The sequence below is a fragment of the Ochotona curzoniae genome, unplaced genomic scaffold, assembly GCF_017591425.1.
Source record: "Ochotona curzoniae isolate NIBS_2020 unplaced genomic scaffold, NIBS_Ocur_1.0 contig_1071, whole genome shotgun sequence".
Lineage (NCBI taxonomy): Eukaryota > Metazoa > Chordata > Mammalia > Lagomorpha > Ochotonidae > Ochotona > Ochotona curzoniae.
This window is the reverse complement of record NW_024464939.1, coordinates 20,832-41,671: the sequence shown is the minus strand read 5'-3', so window position 1 is coordinate 41,671 and position 20,840 is coordinate 20,832. Positions and strand designations below refer to the sequence as shown.

Genomic DNA, 20,840 nt, shown 5'->3' with positions numbered 1-20,840 from the left:
GTAAACTAGTTGAGAATTTTACTGAAATGATTATAAAGGAAAAGATTTCTTTTTTTTATTGCGGCCTAATGAACCAGTGAGAAGCATTCCAACACCTGTATCGCTATCCCTGCAAAGAATATCTACAGTTTCCTTATGCAGCCAGTTACCAAAGGCAAACCCATAAATTCCCTCTTCTCCTGATGCATAAATACGTACCATTCTCACTGAGCACTTGCTATTGAGCTACAAGTCTTTGTTAATTTTTATATCCAAAAATATGAAATAGATTTTCTTATCTGCTCTAATCTAAAAGGCTTGTTGGTACTCTAACTGCCAGATGCTGTAGACTTAAACGAGACTGAAATTTGAATATGGGGGGGCAGGAATCAGAATTTGAAAATGTTCTGACAGTGGAGCCCCACAGAGCCTGATAATAAGTAGGATGCAGAGTTGACAGAAGAGCAGCTCATGGACAGCACTGGATGATGGGTGGGAGAAATGCTGAAGAGCTGGTGCCACGTCCTGATATGGAGAAGCTATTAAAACAGCAAAGTCTGTTAAACACGAACTGGAAGCCAAACACCATACTTTTCGCTACAGATATAAGAATATCTAGGATTCTCCTTAATAAATAGAAGATTAGCACAACCCAAACTATTCAATATAATGTGATAAGTTTCTGATTCAAAAGATACTATGTATAAGAGAATGCTTGTTTATCCAGCAAAGACACTCATGTTTATAGTGTGTATTTGTAGCATGTGAGATCTTGAATTATGTTATTTCATGTAATCATCACAGTATTGCTATGAGACAAGCAAAAAGGTATAAATGGCCACTTAAAGTTGGACAGCTACTGACCTAACTCATTGATAAACTGACTCCAGTTTCCTAAGCCACTCTGCCAAACACAATTCAGAGGAAGCTTTATAAGAGAAAACTTAAGCTGAAATGAGAGGCATGACATACACAGTGGCTGAGTGATGGTGGACCTGGAGTCCAATGTCCTATAAAACAGTTGAGGGAGAGAAGCTGGTGATATGATTCCACACTTAGAAGCTTGGGTCTTATACTGCAAATGATGGTGAGCAAAAAGAACAGAAAGTATACCGGGGTCTCAGGCAGCGGCTTTGCCTGCTACACCACAATGCTGGGACACAAGGGCCAACCATTTTGTCTATTACTTTATCATTTATGGAAATGACAAAGGGAAAAAGGAGAAACATTATTTTTTCTAGATTTTGAGAAATTTAAGTACTATTTTCCATAATGGCTATACTAATTTTTATGTCTATCAATATTATATAAATTGTGAATATTAACTCTGTCCTATTCTTTGTAGTATATGTGCGTATAAGCATGTGTGTGGCACTGATTTTAGAATCTTATTTGCATTAGTAACTTCTGTATCTAACATAAGATCCAGTGAACAAGAGCAATGCCTAATAGCAGGTGAGTGAAAGAATACAGAAAAGAAGGAACAGCTGAGACTAAGAACTCAAGGTCTTCTGATTTCAAGTCCTATATTGTCATTTCCATGTCGAATTCTCATTAGCTTCAGTAAAATGTTTAAAGGCCTCTGTATGAGTAATGACCAGCAGGGCCATTTATGTGAAAAAAAAATCAAAATGTTACTACTTTTTGAAGGGATGCCGATTTGTGGTTATTTTGGCATTATGAAAAAGCAGCCAAGATAATCCCACAAGGCAATATTCTCCATATCAAGATGAGTGTTAGTTATTCAATGTATCACACAGACTGATTTTCCTCATTCCACTACATCTTTTATTTAAAAGCCATAAACGAAGATGAATTAAGTTTCTTTAGCTTTCAGCACAAAGTAGAGACTCCATGAAAGATTTCAGACCTAAGGCACCAACTTCAGATGTGTACACACAACACACACCCACACCCACAACTTAGATTGTTATTACAGTTTGAAAATATAGGAAGGAGGGCCTGGCGCGATAGCATAGTAGTTGAAGTCCTTGCCTTGAGCGTGCTGGGATCTCATATGAACACCGGTTCTAATCCCAGCAGCTCTACTTCCCATCCGGCTCCCTGCCTGTGGCCTGGGGATGCGGCTGAGGATGGCCCAAAGCTTTGGGACCTTGCACCCGTGTGGGAGACCGGGAAGAAGCTCCTGGCTCTTAGCTTCGGATTTGGCTCAGCTCCAGCTGTTGCAGTCACCTGGGGAGTGAACCATTGGATAGAAGATCTTCCTCTCTGTCTCTCTCTCTCTCTGCCCTTCCAGTAAAAATAAATGAATCTTTAAAAATAATAATAAAAGAAAATAACAAGAAGGAAAAGTTGGATGACAAGGGAAAAGATTAGACAAGTACTACAGCAGTTCTGGGTTCTTAGGTCGCAGAAAGAATCCACGGTCACTACCATGATAAAAATTCAGCACCAGTGACAAGGAGGCAAGACATTGCGACTGACAAGGCTCACATGGTAGGCAATCAGTTCAGGGTCACAAGTTTGGATGCTTCCTGCCCATCTGTCAGTCAAATGGCTCCTTCCCAGTGAATACCACCCCTCAACCTGGGTCCTGCAGGGGTGGTGTCCCAAAGCCACACCCCTCTCAAGTTCCTTGGGAGCCCATGCTGAAGAGGGGATCTCTCTCTCTCTTCTTTCCCTAGAGACGGAGGGGACACAATGGACAGAAGACAGAAACATCTCTCTCACTCTTTCCCTGCCTGGTGCACCCTGTCCCTGAACATGGCCCAAAGCATATGTCAAACCTCACCTGACCACTTGGCAATCTACACTGGTACCTGTGCTTAAACCAGGTAAAAGACAAGCATCTGGGAAGCAAATATTAGGCACTAGCCTAAACCACAACACATCTACCAAACCAGAATGAGAATTAGGATAAGAAATGAAAATAAATAACACTTTTTCAGAACTTCAGAAAAGAAAGAAACTTTTGAAAGAAAAATCGGGAAGGACTCAAGGGGCCATAATAGGGTAAGGACACGTTTAAACAGCCAGAGAAACATTAGACAGTGTGAAGCAGAGAGGACACATTCCAGGAAATAGGAGAAAACAAAACAACAGCAGAAAGGTACCGGAGAATGACAGACACGGAAAGCAGCAGACACAACAGGTGGTGTTTCAGTGACCAGCACCTCAGCAGCACTCAGCCAAGGACAATCTGAATTACAACAGCAGCAGCCAGAACTGCACCAGCAACAAGGTGGGAAGAGATGTTCACTGGGAACTCAGAAGGAGAACCCAGACAAAGAACTGCTCATCCTGCTGGTTTGTTTCATTTGACCAGGAGCAGAGACACAGAGGCAGATCCCAGATGGACAGTGCAGAAACAGGGTGGATTTCACAGCCCAGACTGTAGACCAGAGCCAAATCAGGCTCCATTTTAATTTGAGGAGGCAAAGGCTCAGGAAAGGACTTCCCATGCACTGAGCTGGGAATGAAACATTTTGGCTCAGTGAACTGCAACAACAAGGCATCCTACAAGTTCCATCCAAGATAGGTCCTGGTAGCTCTCAGACCTAATGGCCAGTACATCAAGAACTCTAGTAGTGGCACATCAGGCGCCATTTTGTACAGTGTGGCAAAGGCTTTAAGACTGCAGGGGAAAACAGTAAGCTGTGCATGCACTAAGCTTGGTGAGAACTCGCTGAGCTCAGTGCATTGCACTGGTCCCTCAGGAAAATAAGACTAACTATGGCATTGTACTGGTCAAAATAGGTCCATGTGGCCCTCAGACATAACAGCCAACAGCTTCCAGCAAGACCACCTCAAACAACCTAGCTAAATAGGACATCTGGTGTCTCCCTAATCCTGGAACCTATCCAACCAGAAGTGGGATAAAGGTGGTACAGAAAATGGTGCAGCCTCGCACGGTTTCACAGGAGGTGGAAAATGGTGAGCCAGGAGATGGGGCTACACAGACCATGTTGGAAATCTAACATAAGAACCCAGACCTAGAATTAGCTGGAGGGAGTGGCACAAGTGATTGCAAACAAAGAGACACGTGCCAACCACAATAAGTAAAATCGAATCATATACCTGTGGGTGACACAGCTTAGATTCCTGCCCCAATGAGAAGAATCTGATAACCAGAAGTACAATGACCAAGAGCAAAAGAAAAGACAAAGGCACAATGAATATTGTTGAAGACTCCGCTGCAAAGGAGCAAAAGCCTTTGCCAACCTCAGAGTTAACTGAGGAATATATCGAGAAAATGGGGATACAGAATTTGAAACACTTCTTACAAAATTTATTAACAATGAGATACAGGAGTTCAAAGAATTTAAGGATTATGTCACATGAAAATAAATAACATGAAACTTGATATATCAGAAGTGAAGAATACAGTGGAGCAAATTAAAAGTATAGTAGAGAGTCTCCAAAATACAATAAAGGAAACAGAAGAAAAAAAATCTCAAAATTAGAAAATACTTCCTGTCACCAGGGGGAAACAAACAAAAAGCTGAAAGCAGAGCTGGCACAAGCTGAAAAAAGTATTCAAGAATTGAAAGACATTATTAAGAGGCCAAATATAAGAGTTATGGGAGTCCCAGAAGGTGTAGAAAGAAAAGCTAGGTTTACAAATGTATTTAATGATATAATAAGAGAAAATTTCCCTAATCTGGAGAAAGAACTGGGAAACAAGATCCAGGAGGGGCACAGAACTCCCAACAGGCCTGATCAAAAGCGATCTTCACAAGACACATGATAATAAAGCTCTCTTCAATTGGATATAAGGATAAGGTCCTTAAATGTGCACGTGAAAAACATCAATTGATGTACAAAAGAATGTCAATTAAATTAACAGGAGACCTCCCACAGGAAACTCCACAGGCCAGAAGAGAATAGAGCAACATATTCCAGATTCTAAAAGAAAAAAAAAAAATTGTCAGCCCAGGACAACATACAAAGCAAAACTTTCCTTTGTCCTTGAGAATGAAATAAAATTCTTTCACAGTAAAAAAAAAAAAAAAAAAGCTAAAAGAATGTGCCTCTTCCAAACCTACCCTACAATTACAATAACACTTACAGATGTTGACAGAGTAGAGGAATAGCATCCACCAAGATCAAGGCCAAATGTGAAGAACATCCCAGTGAAATGACAACAGAAGACCAAATCAATGGACAACCCATTGCTAAAACGACAGGAACAAATTACCACACATTTGTATTAACCCTGAATATAAATGGCTTAAATTCATCAATCAAACATCACAGATCAGTAGACTGGATTGAAAAAATGAAACCCATCTATTTGTTGCCTACAGGAGACACATCTCACCAACAAAGATCAGTGGAAACTAGACCTTATGGATTTTGATTTTTTTGTTAGTTTCATCTCTTTAAAACACATTCTTCTGGTTAAATTATTCAATGACTCATAGGTCATACAGTAGCATCATTTGCTACAAGAAGGTTCTCGATTTTCTTTTTCATTTCTTCAGCGACACATTAGTCATTCAGTAGCATGTTATTTAACTTCACGGTGTTGTTAAGTTCTTTTTTTTTCTTCTTGTTGATTTTGTTTTGTGGCTTTTCATTTAAAGGGATGTATAGTAACTGTGTAATGGAGACTATCATATCCAGATATGAGAATACAATGCAGCATGCATTTCTGCTTCCAGACCAAAATGGACTCCCAATGAAACTGTTTATTATATCTTGACAATAGGATGCTGTATCTCTGCCATTGTCCATGCCCACAATGTTGAACTATGACTATTTATGAAGAACTACACTATAGTAATAATATAAAGGGACTCAGTGGGAGGGGAGGGGTTTGGGGAGAAAATAAGAAAAATTCCATGGCTTATGGAACTGTATCATAAAATGATAATAATAATAAAAACAATAAAATGAATTGCTATTTTTTAAAAAGAAATTCAGTATGCTATTGCATTTAACTGTTCACTAAGCCTGGGGAAAAGGCACAACCATTAGACCCATTTAACAGATGAAAACGTTAAGGAAATTGGTCAGTTTGATAAAGGACGAAGAATGAGGATTTGAACCCATGTCATAAACTTCATCATAATACAACATACTTTGAGGATTAGCTGGAGTAGAGGAGTTGCAGGAACAATTCCAGAAAAGTATGCTGAGCTGACAACTCCCAGATCTGTGATGGAGGAGCCAGGTTCAGGGTGCTTGTCACCTGACTATGCACAGGCTCCCGGATCAGAGGACCTGACTTCCTAGCCTGTGAGGTCCAGCCCCAGACCGCCATTTCTTGGGCTCAAGAACTTGAATCTAAAATGTGTTTGTTTCTGCGACAGCTGATAAGCCCAGCTATGTAAAGATAAGAATTTTCACAGTTTTCTGCTTCTGGCAAAAAAAGTAACGCAGTTGTGAAGTGTGAAACTGCTTTACATTTTTTAAAAAAAAAAGTACTACGGAAATAGAAAATCTTGTTTTTCTTATATTATTAAAAAAGAAAAAATTCAGTATAACCAAAACTTTCACTCATGGGTTCCACCCACATACACGGGAGGTAATAAGGTCACTATTAGGGCAATAGACTTTTTTTCTTCATTTAAATGAATGCTCCCTAATACACTTTGCTTTTCAAGCTGGTGGGTGTGTATAGTTGCAGAGGGCATATACTTGAGAGTAAACACATGCATAGAGTTGTTTGAGTCTTACTGATCTGTAATAAGTTATCTGATTTTCATTCATTCATTTTCCCTGAAGATTTCTGAGAAAGGAGTGAGGAATTCTGAAAGAAAAGTCAGCCTTGTGTCAATAATCTAATTCCCAGTTGCCAGCCATCTTTCCCACTTCTCTGGGGTTAGGGGATGTGATGAGAAATAAGCCAGGTTGCGAAGTCCATTGTGGGGGTTGGGAGAGTCTAAGTGAGTAGGGGTCTTCTCAAAGGTCAGCCTCAGGACACATAATCACAGACATCCATTACTGAATGTTTGTGACTTCAGACAAATCCGTCCCCCTTTTTGAACTTCTGTTTCAGCTTTGCATATTTCCTTGTTAACACTATAGTTCCAACTCTGACCAAATTAAAAAGTTACTAATCGCGTAAAATCCACTTAGGGTTGACTGAATATAATCTATGAAATCATTAAAATATCTCCAGACACAGAAACACTAAATATAAATCATTCTCAGGCTAGGAGTTTTCCTTGCGAATGTTATTTGTTTATTCATTTATTTAGGAGGTATTTTGATCTTGGAGTTCTGCTTGTTTCAGATTATCAACTAAATAAAACTACCATGAGCTTGACAACCAAAGCATTGTTCTTAAAATCTGTGCAAATTCAGGTTATAACTATTATATAATTGTAAATAGTTCAGAAATACTGTTATGTTGTTGATAAAATTGACCCCTGCTTTTTAAGCCATACTACTGACAACAGAATTCAGAGAAAGCTTCCAGGGTGGGTTAAACCTGAACTGAAGTCAGGAAGCTAAGCGTCATTTCTAATAGAGGAAGCTGTGCATGAGCCAACAGGTGGATTTGGACTTCATGATCCTCGGAGACAGTGAGGGGAGGGTCTGGGAAGTGCTACTGCTAAGGAGTCTGTTAGGTTTTTCCACATAAGAAACTGAAAGCCATATATAAATATATATATGTATGTGTGTGTGTGTGTATACAACATTTGCCAGTATTACTCATAAACTACATAAATAAGAAACAGTGCTTGGTTTGGTTGAATGGCACCTTTAATTCTGCTTTCTTCTTAGTTTTTAAGGCCGAATTGTTGCCTGTGTACTTCTTGATGGTAAACTCAAAAATATTGTACGTCTGTGTCATGGCAGCCATTTTGCTCACCACGGCGGACTGCCCTCATTTCTGCCCTCACAGATGAATAAATTCCAAGACTAGGCTGCATGAAAGGCCTGAAAAAAACTAGAGAGATATTTTAAAGAGAGCAGTCATTTCAAGGGGATCAAAAGTGCCACCTGCACTGCCTATTTGCTCATCAAGACTGCCAGCAGGAGCAGGCAGTTGGCAGTTGATGTGCCTTCGTGTGCATCCAAGCTCCATTTCTGATTACATTTCCCTGCTGATGTGCACCCTGGGAGACCATGGATGATGGCTGAGGTACTCAGGTTTCTGCTTCCTTCATGAGAGACCTGAATTGAGTTCCTGGATCCTAGCTTTAATCTGATCCAGTTCTAGCAGCTGTAGATATTTAGGTAGTAAACCAGTGGATAAAAGATCTGTCTCTGATTTAACCTCTCTCTCTCTCTCTTTCTCTCTCTCTCTCCCTGTTTGTATTTCATTTGCTTTTTAGACAAATAAAAATAATTACATAAAAAATGTAAGAGCAGAAAAATTGGTAGTAGATCTTAGTAGGCTCACATCATTAAGAGCGTAGTGTTATTCATTATTCCAAACTCTCCATTTTGCCTTTTATTATAGCTGAAAAACCTTTTCCCCAGACATAAACAAAGGAGTACTGTGTAATCTCACTTGCATATGGAATCTGAAAAGTCAATCTTGCAGAAAGCAGAATGTAAATTTCCACTGTCCAGGGTAGGAGGATGTGGTGAGGAACAGAAGATGCTGACCAATGGCAACCAACTTGTTTCAGATGAACAGGTACTGAAGACCCGATGTGTTACCAGCAGTGACAAATGTGCTAACTAATCTGATTGAGGGAATCATTACACAACATATGTTTGTCTAATCATCACATTACACATCACGGATACATTCAATCTTTATTCTAGTAATCATTTTAAAAGAAAAAGTTTAAATTTCAAAATGTTTTTCATAAAGTCATTTATATTCAACCATTGTGAAAGAGCTTTCTCAGGAGTTTTACATTTTTAGGCTTAATTCTGGGCTCTTTAGCTCAAAGGAGTAGCAACGTAAGCAGTCCCAGTTTCAAGCTTATCCCCATGTCCCAGCCTATGGTTTGAAAACAACTAAAGAAAAAACATCTCTTCAAGACATCATTGTTATCACTAACCACAAATCATGCTGTTGTCCTGGATTTTTTCTTTCATGTCAGATACAGTCCAAAAAGTGTATCTGTCCTATAGCAGGAGGACTGCCATATCGCATGCTGTCTCTTACACCTTTCATTATTATTCCACCCCCAATTAAGATGTCTGCAGGAGATTCACATGATAGTCTGTTAGTGAGAGATCAAATACATGCAGCAGCTGTTTATTTGCAAACAGAAACTGTGATGAGCACACGATACAGAAAGATGGTTAATTTCTTATGCTTATTTCTTTCCATTTACATTAGGTTATTTACTGTTCTTTCCCCTTTACAATTCATCATGTGTGATAAATAGTCTTATTATTTTTCTCCATTATCCATTGCAATAGAAATAGCTGAAATGCTTCAAATAGCCAAGGAATAACACAATAGATAGCTCAAGTCTTTGGTAGTAATAGCATTAATAATAACAATAACAGCCGAATAAGTGCCAAGTCCTTAGTACGTACCAGGCACATCTCTGCAGATCTTATATACATCATGTATTATTCATAATACACCATGACATACGTGGGCAACATTATCTACACTCTCTGTCAGGTTACTTGGTAGCATTGTGATTATTTAAATCCAGACCTTCCTGACCACACAGAGCAGAAAGGAAGAAGGTAAAGTGAGATGAAATACAGAGAACAGTGAACAGAGAGAAGGGTGTTGAATAATGAAGTAGAACATCTTCAATCATTACTAATGCATTAAACAAATGTTTAATGAGTACCTAGGACAGGCTGGGTCTAGCATCTACTCCTAGGACAAGTTCCTTGTCTTCCTGAGGCATGTTTTCTCAGAACAACAGAATCTCTATAACAACCGTGGTCCTCCACTCACAAAGGCAATGATCAATGTGTGCCCAACTGTTGGAAACAGAGGGTGGAACCCTACCAAAGAAACTGAAGGTTTCCCAATTCAGATGCCTGGTGAGCAAAAACATAAACAATATATGAGCAGTCTCAAGCTGATTAAGGATGCAAAGGTACAGCAGGCAGGAGGCAAAGTAGGACAGCGTGGGATTGACTTAGCAGAGGAAAGGGATGGATGCTCAGAGAACTGAGAGCTCTGGGGGCTGCAAAGGAGGAAGCACGGGGAGTGTTGTCTCAGAACAGGTGGGCACATGGCTTTGTTATTTCTGGCTTTTTTTTTTCATTTTAATTGGTTCATTAAAATTGTAATATCTGGGGGTGCCATGTGAAATTTTAACACATGTATACCTTGGTAAACAGAAGAGACCTTTGGGAAGAAGTTGATTAATAGGTACTCTGCTATAGTAAAGAGGAAGAAATTCTTGTGTCCTGTTGCATAGCAGGGTGAGTATAGATAATGAAATACCAATCAAGAAAGGATCTTGATTGTTTTCACCATAAGAAGCTGCTCAGTGTCTGGGGAGGGAGCGTTCATACCATGTTAGGATATGTGTTAGCAGAGGGTACAAGAAGGGAGCTATCACTGGGAGGAGCCTGGTGAGAAGATATGATTCAGAGGGTTGACAGCTCACGTGACTGTTGTCTAAAACGTGGCATGCAAGGTTACCATAGGCCATTAAGTCATGGGAATTACTTCTTCAGCTGTTTTTATTATGACTATAGATTATGATCATCTTAGCATTATGATTATCATGTTTATATTGATGGAGAGCAGGATGACAGATGAGCAATCATGGTCTTTTATCAGAGCTGTGGGGTCCAAAAAGAAGCAGGAGAGAGTGGAGAGGGTGATGTGTCATTTCAGAGCTGGAGGCGGTGGCTGAAACACAAGGCAAGAAGCGCAAAGGCAGATGGGCTATTCCGTTTGATGCTAGCATGCCCTGGTGCTGCTTGTCAGACAAAAGGCTGAAGGATGAGATGAGAAAACAACGATAGCGTCATTACTCTCATCTCAGAAAATAAACATTTGATTCATGATACGTCAATCACTGAAACATAATTATAAATTCTGGCACATAGGTACAGTTAAATATCATCAGCATTCACGGCACCGTCGCTCCTTAGATCGATACACATTTTCTGTTGTGGAAAAAATGTGTAATTGCAGTCAAGCCCTCTTGATCTGGATGTTTCAAAGTAAACCAGACTAGAACTTGCCATCTATCAGATATTCACCTTGACTTAATTTCTCCCTACAGAAACACAAGAGAAAGAACTCTTTGTATCTGAAATCTGCCCACATTTTTTTGTCAAAAATATACTTCTACCACAGTATTTGTCCCATAGTAGCAGAATTAACTTAATAAGTTCTGAGTTTTAGTACTCTATGGAACACAATTTCTGGTAGAATAAAGGAGTCAAAAATATTATTTATACCCGGATTTTGTTCAGTCATCATTACATTAACAAAAAAAAAATTATCTTATTTCTAGTTTTCCACAACTTCGGCCCCTTGACACTCTGTCTGGATTATCACCCCCCAGTGTAAACACTGCAAATTTCACAGTGAAACATGAACCATGATCAAAAGGTAGGGATGAGCCAGCAAGGGAAGTTTTCCGGCAATATTTAGAGTGTAGTGTCATCACCAAAGCTACTATTGAAGTTCAGTGTGGACAAAAATTGTACATTCCTGTCAAGTCAGAATTCCTCGGCCAACTTTCTGTGGCTATGTGTAGGCTACACTTGCCCAAAACTGTGACTGGCTCACACAAAATTACATTGCCATGGCCATTCCTAGGGTTCTCACCTTCCTCCTTGCTATCCTTTAAAAGATGATTCCAAATGTTAACAAATAGGTAAATAGAAACCACAGATTTTTGAACTTACCATTTTTATCTGCTCTCCTCAGTATCTGGAAGGGAAAAAGGAAAAAAATTATCAATATTTTTGATAAATATTATTATGAACAGGATACTCACATCCACTTCATCCATTACTAAAGTAAAGGCATTTCAATTTTAACCAAACTTTCCCCAATCAATATTGGTATTATATTCAAAACCCCCAAATAACCCAATGTTCACCAAAAAGAGAACAGATATGGAAAGTTTGGCATATTGCTACAATGGAATACTGCTAGACATTTTTTAAAAAGGACTTATTAATAGATATACTAACTGGGAGTATTTATAATAATTCAAGTGATTAGAAAACCTATAGATGAAGCAGTGCCTAAAGAATGAGTCCACTTACATAAAGTAATAAAATACAAAATAATTACCGCAACAGTAAGTGGTAAGTATTGCCTAGAAACTGGTAGGGCAAGGAAGGAAGAAAAAAAAAAAAGATATGAGGAAACTTCCGGAATGATAACTATCATCTTGACTGTGATCATGGTTTTACTTATGTCAACATCATCAAATTTAAATTTAAATATGTACATGTTAATATAAGTCAACTATGCAGGTAAATAAAACTAATGACAAGATTGAAGGATAAAATGAGTACGTCTCAATAGAAAGAAGCTCATCTGTCTTTAATTTGCTGTGTGTGTGTATCATTAATGACACAATTAAACTTTTTACATTGCCTTTGACAGAGACGGACGGCTCAACCATCTGATAGTTGTTACATTTCTCTAATGATTTCTGGATTTCTGAGAAACGAATCTTTCTTCTGCTGTTGCTCCACATGGGCACAGACTTAGGCAAACCAGGTTTCCTATCCCTCTGGCCACAGCAGCTGCTCAGGGAAGAACACAGTAGGACCAGTGACTAACAGAGCGTGATTTTGCTGGGTTACTTAGAGTGAGCTGCATTTCCCCTTCTGCTAGGTTTGAATTGAAAAAGATCCTTGCAAGGAAATGGTATCAGCTCTTTCATGAATGTTATGTTGCAGGTTGAAATGTGTCCTGTAAAAACAAATGTTGAAGTCTTAAACTTCAGTATTTGTGAATGTAATGTCATCTGGAAATAAGATCTTTGCTGATGTGACCAAATTAAGATGAGGGACTGGTGCCAGCACGGTGGAATCCAAGTTAATACTCTGTTATGTGAGCATCCTGTATGGGTACCTATTTGTGTCCCAGCTGCTCCACTTTCAATCCAACTCCCTGCTTATGACCTGGGAAAGTAATGAAGGGTGGTCCAAAGCCTTGGGCCCCTGCACCCACCCGGGAGATCTGAAGGAAAACTCCTGCCTCCTGGCTTCATTGTGGGTTAGTTCTACTGTGGCTATATGGGGAGTGAACCAGTGGAGAGATCTCTCTTTGCCTATCTCTCGTTCTCACTATAAGTCTGCCTTTTCAATAAAAATAAGTAAATCTTTAAAAGAAAAAAAAATGAGGTGTTGCTAGAATGGGATAGTTCCTAAATCCAATAACTGGTACCCCATAAAGGCAAGAGCAAAACTGAGATGCACAGACAAAGGAAGGAGGCCTTATGGTGACAGAAACTCATTGGAGTAATGCAGTTACACACCAAGGAATAGCAGGGACTGACAGCTACCAGGACACACAACAAAAAAGGCATGAGACAGCTTCACCTCTGAGGCCTCAGATGGAACAGGAACCCATCACGGCTTTCATTCCTTCCATCTGGCCCCCAGAATTGAGAAAGAAAAATCTGTATTTTTAAAACACCCTGTTTTGTGGCAGTAGCTTGCTATGACAGCCCTAGAAATAACAGAATAATGGCATGGGCAGAACCATCTCAGGAAGCAGCATGAAGGACTCAGAGAAACTGGGCCTTTGGGGCACCAAGTCCCTGACCTAGTTATCCTGATGGTAAGATCTCTGTTTTTCAGTGCAGCAGCCAATCAAGCATTATTTTTAAATCCCAAAATAGCTTGGATTTTTTTTTTATTAGCTGCAATCTCATTAACGCTAACATGTATGTGTACATGTTTATGTATATGTATAGAAAAATCTGGATACTAAAACAATGAGAAACATACAGAGAACCAAAGAAAATTTCCCTCTATCATAACAATGACAAATGTTAGTCACTTACAAGCAGCCCTTGGGAATCACTTTCTCTGGAGTAACCTGTAATTATACTTAAATAACCAGAGCTATTCTGTTCAAACAGCATTTCTTAGAGGCAAGCATGAAACCTGGGCAACGCTTTTTAATTCCAGGTTGTCTGCTTCACTGGTTTCTACTACACAACATTACTTTCTTTTATTCTGAGAACTTCCTGGAAATGAGTTATGGCTAAATCCAATCACTACTGCTATCCTGTTTTTTAATCAAATACTAGCACTATCAAACTTTTCTAACATCAAATGAATATTGCCCTGACCAATGTGTGTAAGAAATTGGTCCTGATTTTTACTGAATTATTACTTTACAGGAAGGCTGAATTCAGTAGTAAGAACTATGATTAAAGCAAAATGAGACACCAAAGACTTATCCTCTAGCTAAGTAACTTCCAGGGGATGTATCAGGGAACTAACTCCACAGCACGACCAGCTGCTTGCACCCCAAACCAAGGGGCCCAACCGAAAGGAAAGAAGACACACAGCACAAGCCTTTTCTTACCGCAGACACACTCTTCCCATTTTATTTCAAGTTCTATGATGTCCTTGTGAGTTCCGGTCACTAGGAGAGCAAACTCTACACACTAGAGCACTGGACCCAGGACCAGTGACATTTCATTTCATAAAGGACAATCTGAAGTAGTACTCAGCATTTTAGAAATGAGATTAAGACAGCAGCTTGCGTTAATGAGACACTTATTGTAATTAAATACGAACACAACTGTCTCTGCTGGAAATTTTGCCTCTGAGCCCACAGACTAATAAAGAACATACTGCCGATCAGAGTTGAGTTCATTATATTATGTTACCACCGTAAACCAGGTCAGTCAATCTTACGGTTGTTATCACTAGAGGAAACAGCAAATGAATTTAAATATCATGGACAGGTTTCAAATTCAAATACAGATAATACTGAAGTTTCCATGCCATTTAAAGAGTAATGAAGACATTACTTTACCTCAAGAGACTACTTAAGAACACTTAAAAAAAAATTGAAGATGGGATGGCTATCACCTGGGTCACCCCCATTTCCCATCAGAGGGCAAGGATTCAAGTCAGGACTCTACTTGCACTTCCAGGTTCCTGCTAAGGTGCAGCCTGGGGGCAACAAGGGACCATTTAAACACCCGGGCCCTTCTACCACAGGAGAACTGGAGCTCCTTCATGAGCTCTTGCCTTCAATCTTACCCTGCCCAGGCTTCTGCGGCCATTTGGGAAGAATCAACAGACAGAAGTTCTTTCCACCTGACTGTCAAATCAAGTTAACTCAAATCAAATGTTTAATGAAACCCAGAAAAATTACATTCCCTAACATTAAAACAAACAAACAAAAAATGTTCCTTTGATGGCTTTGACTAAAATTCCTTACCATAAACTATCAAATGGCAGGCATGAAAGTGTAAATGTTAACCCCAAATGGGCATAATCACCATTCCTTGAGCTAATATTTGCCACTGCCTCATACCTCACAGCTGATCACTCCTGGGTAATGAGACAAGCTGGTCAGACACAAGGTGCACTTCTGAGAATCTGAGACTCAGGATGGAGTCGGTCATTGTTCAGAACATGGAATCTCATCCCAAAGGGAAGACCTAGTAGGTGACTCATGCTGTGAACACCCACAGGCGGCAATGTTACCTAAGACAAAATGTGGGGAAGTAGACCTTAAACTGAAGATGGAAGAAAGGCAACCAGCACAAGTGAGAATACTTTCTTAGTCTGGCCATGGGGGAGGCCTGTGTGAGAAACTCAGCCAATGATGAAGCTAACTGCTGTTTGCCCAAAAAGAAGTACACGGCTCTAAGTGGACTCCTTCTCCTTTCACAGGTCTCTGCCCTCAGAGACCAATGTGTACAAGGACTCAGGAGTAAGGACCTTTTGAAGGAAAAGCTATTGTTCCTTTTTACCAAGTCCCTGGCCACCTAACCACTGTGTCAGGTGTGAAGAGTATAGTCGGTGTGCAAGACAGGGGAGTTCCACCTCCCAACCTCTCAACCTCAGTCCCACCTCACCTGGGAAGTAAGACAGACAGACGTCCTTCCCAGTTAAAAGGAAGAGGAGGGGGGCCCGGTGTGATGGCGCAGTGGTTAAGGTCCTCGCCTTGCACATCCGGGATCCCATATGGTCACAGGTTCTAATCCCGGCAGCCCCGCTTCCCATCCAGCTCTCTGCTTATGGCCTGGGAAAGCAGTCGAGGACGACCCAAAGCTTTGGGACCCTGCACCCGCGTGGGAGACCCGGAAGAGGCTCCTGGCTTCGGATCGGCATAGTATGGGCCGTTGCGCTCACTTGGGGAGTGACACATTGGACGGAAGATCTTCCTCTGTCTCTCCTCTCTGTATATCCGCCTTTCCAATAAAATAAATAAATAAATAAATCTTTAAAAAAAAAAAAGGCAAAGGAGGGGAGCTGGCAGAGGGTGGATGGAGTTGCAGCAAGTTTCATTTTGGGTTTGCTCTTGCTTTCCAGGCTGAGCCGTACCCTCCTCCCTCAGCATAAGGGCGGCGCTGAGGGACCAATGGCATCCCAGTGATGTGTGCTCCATCGGGCCCGCCCTCTGCTCGGAACACAGCCCTCTGGCCAAAGGAAGCAACGCAGAAACCAGGGCCATCCTTCCGATGCTGCTGTGTTGTTGCACACAGAGCCCCGTTCAGACCCTCTCCCGTACCAGCCTGTGCGGTAGAGTCCCTTGGTACCCAGTGCCAGGTTTGCTAAGCCCCAAGGGAGGTTTGAATGAGTATTTACAATGAACTGATACTTACCCCTGTCATTTTTAAGAGACAATGCCATGTAAACTAGCTTGATAAAAAAGCAGTCCCTGTATGGGCTGACAGATTTAGCCACAGTTAATGTATCAAGTCAACACGGAACACTGCTGTAACTACTAAATTTCAAATTCATAAGCATAGTACCCTTTTTTCTCATGAACTGTTATGTCAGCCTCAGGAAGCAAATATCATGCTTATCGCTGTGGTTGACTGGGAGATGAGGGAAATGAAGCAAAAGACCACTGTTGGAAATACCACTGTGATTTTGTTATTTATCTATTTTTAGTTTCTAAGAACTGGACATGTCTAAAGTCATTAGCATTATTCTAATAGCAGTTTAAGCCCTTTCTAGAGAATCCTTCCATAGTATTTCATTTTTAAACAAACACTATTTATTTGGGCCCAGAGCAGTAGCCTGGTGGCTAAAGTTCTCACCTTCATGCTCCAGGATCCAACATGAGCACCAGTTCCTATCAGAGCTGCTCCCTGCTTGTGGCCTGGGAAAGCAGTAGAGGACAGCCCAAAGCCTTGGGACCCTGTACAGTGAGAGACCCAGAAGAAGCTCCACGCTCCTGGCTTCAGATCAGCTAAGCTCTGGCCATTTGAGCTACCTGAGGAATGAACCAACAGGTGGAAGATCTTTGTCTCTATAAGTCTGAGTTTCCAATAAAAATAAGTAAATTAAAAAAAAAAACACTATTTATTTGAAAAGTAGAGTGACAGAGAGAGAGAGAGGAACAGACAGAGAAGAGAGACAGGGAGAGAGACAGGGAGAGAGAGGAAGAGAGGGACAAAAAGAAAAAGAGAAAGAAGGGAAGGAGAGAGAGATGGAGAGAGAAGGAGAAGCAGAGAGATAAAGAGAGGGAGAGAGAGAGAGCACCTTCGTGTGTTGGCCAAGCCTGGGCCCGGTCAAAGCCAAGAGGCCAGTATTCCAGCCACACCTACATGGACAGCAGGGAGCCACACAATTCTGAGATCTCCCACTGTTTATCCAAACATACTAGTAGCAAATCAGAAGCAAACAGCAAGGACTGTGAACAGCACTCTGATAGGGAATATTGGCAGTGCTGCAAGCAGTGGTTTAACCCACGTGCTACAAGGCTGGCTCCCGTGATATTTTAAGACCACCACTGCAAATCAAAATTGTTCTCAAATTTGGAAATTAGTCTGTGTGATGTAGAAGCCTCCAGTTGATTTTACATCTTTCCCAGTTTGGACTAGATAGTATTTATTCCTTATTTATTTATTATTTTTATATCAAAAAACAATCTTTTATAGCAGTGCCATTAAGACATATTAAATCTAATCAAGTAAATGATGTATTTTATGCATATGTTATTTTGCTACAAGCAAAATGAATAATTCAAAAATCCCTAAGTAATAAATGCTCTTCCATGTCACGTATTTCACCAGAGTGTCAGATTTTTTTCACAAAATGACTCCAAGTGTAAACAAAATCCTTTTGAGACAAGAACTAATGGCAATTTATTTGGTAGACTAGCATTTTCTGACAAACAAGTATGTCAACACCTCTTACATGGAATCAGTTTCATGTTTTTAGTTTTCCATTCTAGAAATAAACATGACAAGCCCCTTCAGTGCAGTAACCAGATGCTGTCCGACCGCAGGGTTTGGGGGTAATCACACTTATTTCATAATGAGAATTCTAATTCTATCTCCTCTCTGTCTTTCAGAGTAGCTGCCTCCTTGAGCAGAGGTTGGAGTGTAGGCTGGGGAGGCTCATCTTCCATTTACGTGGTTTCAATATTTTCATCTTGACACTTTCAACAGAACTTGGTAACTGCTTTCTAAAAAAAATCATAAGGAAACTCTGGCTCTTCCTATGTCAGCATGCTGCTCTGACTCAAGTTCATGGCTAGCAGCTTAGTTAGCTGTCAGCCTCCAAAGAAACATGTTTCTGCAGCCTTGATTGGTCCCCGCCACTGGGGATATTTGGCTTGTGGCGCTTGTGGTACCTGCACCTTGTCTCGGCTCAGTTCCTCCTGAACTTTAAGGCCCTGAAGAGCACAGTTAGGGGGTACAGCACCGTCAATTGTACCATTAGTACCATCACCGACTGGTCCCAGGCAAGCAGAGATAAACGCTCACCAATGGGAAAGCACCTGTCCATCTGTCTGGGCTGAACCCATGGAAATTGGGACACTTGGATAGGAAGAGGGTGGCCAGCCCCGAACGCCTGGAATCCTGTGCGAGTCAAGAAAGAAGGCAGCCAGAACACGCACTCAAATCTTCTTTTACCTTAGACCAATTTTAATGACTGAGTGCAGTTTTTCTCAATTAAAAAAGAAGAAAACATTCCAGCTAATCCATTCAAGATAAATTCTGCAAGATTCCCCATTCCACTTCCTACCGTCTTCATTATCTCTGCTTCCCCATTATGATACTAATAATTTGATTTCCTCATATTTTCATCTTGCTACAGATAAATGTTTTTGGCCTCTGGCCCATCTCCTCCTCACTTCGATTTTAATAAGAAATGATAACTCTGATAAGGGCATGCAGCTGTATCTGCGCCTTCACCCACTTCCATCATGCCAAAGCCAGAGGCTGCCTGAAGGTCCCCAGTGGGTCAGACACTACCTGGGGAGGGGGTCAGTGTGAATGTGACAACTGGGGGGCCCACAGACAAATGAAAGAGGAAAACTCAGCAAAGACAGAGAGGGGAACCAGGCGACAGGGGAATAAAATATGGACAACGGGCACAGCAAGACCGCAGAGTCAATGGGAATAAATAAATAAGGAACCACACTGCCATTAAAACAGTAGCCACATATGAGGGAAGAAAAACCCCTCGGAAAGCAGAATAGGAAAAGCGTTGTTACATAGAGAGATGGAGGAGGGACAGGACCAAAGGCAAAATAGCTGAAACTGACAGAGAAAAGAATACTAATTACCACGTGTAAAAGTGTAAGGGAGACCCTGGGGGATCGGGGACAAGCAGCAGTAGAAAAAAACAAAAAAAAAAAAAAAAGAAAGAAAAGAAAGAAAGAAAGAAAGCATGATAGAGACCTCGGCCACTGCTGTAACAAGGAAAACAAAACGTGTTCCAAGTCATTGTTTCCCAGGGGCAGAGGGAGGATGGCATGGCAGGGCATCTTCTGTGCGCCACTGGGCATCCCTGAAGCTTCCGCGGCCCCGGGGCGGGCAGAGACCCCACCCCACCTCGTACCCTTTTGTTCACCCAAACGGAGACTGTGGCATTCCCAACGCAGCACCTATACAATCCTGCCATGCTGGGGAATCTAACTTTTGGAGATTTCCTTTAAGGGCTGAGGAATCTCAAGCTGCAGTCTGGGGCAGCCCTTTAGATAAGCAGAGTGGTGGTCGTTTCTTGGGTGGATGGGGTAGTTCTCTCCCAAGTTCTGGGCTCCAACACTGGCCACTCCGCTCCCACCCCCACCAGATCCCCGAGGGGACAGGACAGGTGCTGTGGCAGCTTCCAGTCCTGCCTGCGGCACTTACGTCGAGGAAGATGGACATGCCCTTGGACAGCCGCAGGGCAGAGCTCAGCTCCTCAGAGTTGTTGGAGGACGGAGATGTCTCCCGGGAATCCTCCATGGTCCGGGGCCGGCCGGGAGCCGGGCTGGGCTGGGCGGACCCTTGGGTTTGGCCAAGGGCGAGGCCGAGCTGCTGCCTCCGAGCGCCTCCGGCTGCGAGTGGGTGTGCGCTGCCTGGCGCGCTCGGAGCTCGGTCTCCCCGCCCTCTCCCCGGCCTCCGCGCTCCCGCACTGCTCGCTCTCACGCCCTGCTCACGGCGCCGGGGCCATCTCATCCCCGCACCATGCAACGCGCGGCACCCCTGATGAGGACCTGCGCGCCCCAGAACACCTGCAGAGGGGAGGGAGCGTTCCGGCAGAGACCGGCGCAGCAACAGCCAAGTAAGGAAGGACCGCGACCCCTAGGCTTGCTCCCTAAGGGTGGACACCCTAAGTCCCTGGTGGCTGGCGGAGGTTTTGTGTGCCTTGCTTTAGCTCAGAGCAGGTCCCCCTGTCCATCCCTCCCCGAAGGCGAGTGAGTTCTTGACTCCACCAGGGAGGAACTGCTGCTCTCCACTGGGGTTGAAGCCCTGACTCCGAATCTGCCTGACTCTTGGGATGTCTTGCAATGTAGCACGTTCCTAAGACTAAAGGCCCCGATTTTCCTCATCCGCGAAGTGGTCACAGCCTCAAAGGGTTGGAGTCCTGCTTGGAGTCATGCTGTGCAC

At 41.9% G+C, this 20,840-nt stretch overlaps 1 protein-coding gene across 1 annotated transcript in view; it reads right to left on the bottom strand.

Annotated features, from left to right (window-relative positions):
* The window catches only part of NECAB1 (N-terminal EF-hand calcium binding protein 1), a 203,502-nt gene extending 183,025 nt beyond the window's left edge, over window positions 1-20,477 (bottom strand). Inside the window, exons 1-2 of the mRNA XM_040993280.1 lie at window positions 20,100-20,477; window positions 11,698-11,722 (exon numbers count right to left, since the gene is read on the bottom strand). Of these exons, the coding sequence (XP_040849214.1) occupies window positions 11,698-11,722; window positions 20,100-20,408 (334 nt within the window). The 5' untranslated portion in view covers window positions 20,409-20,477. The remainder of the gene's footprint in view (window positions 1-11,697; window positions 11,723-20,099) is intronic.
* Window positions 20,478-20,840: the final 363 nt, after the last annotated feature.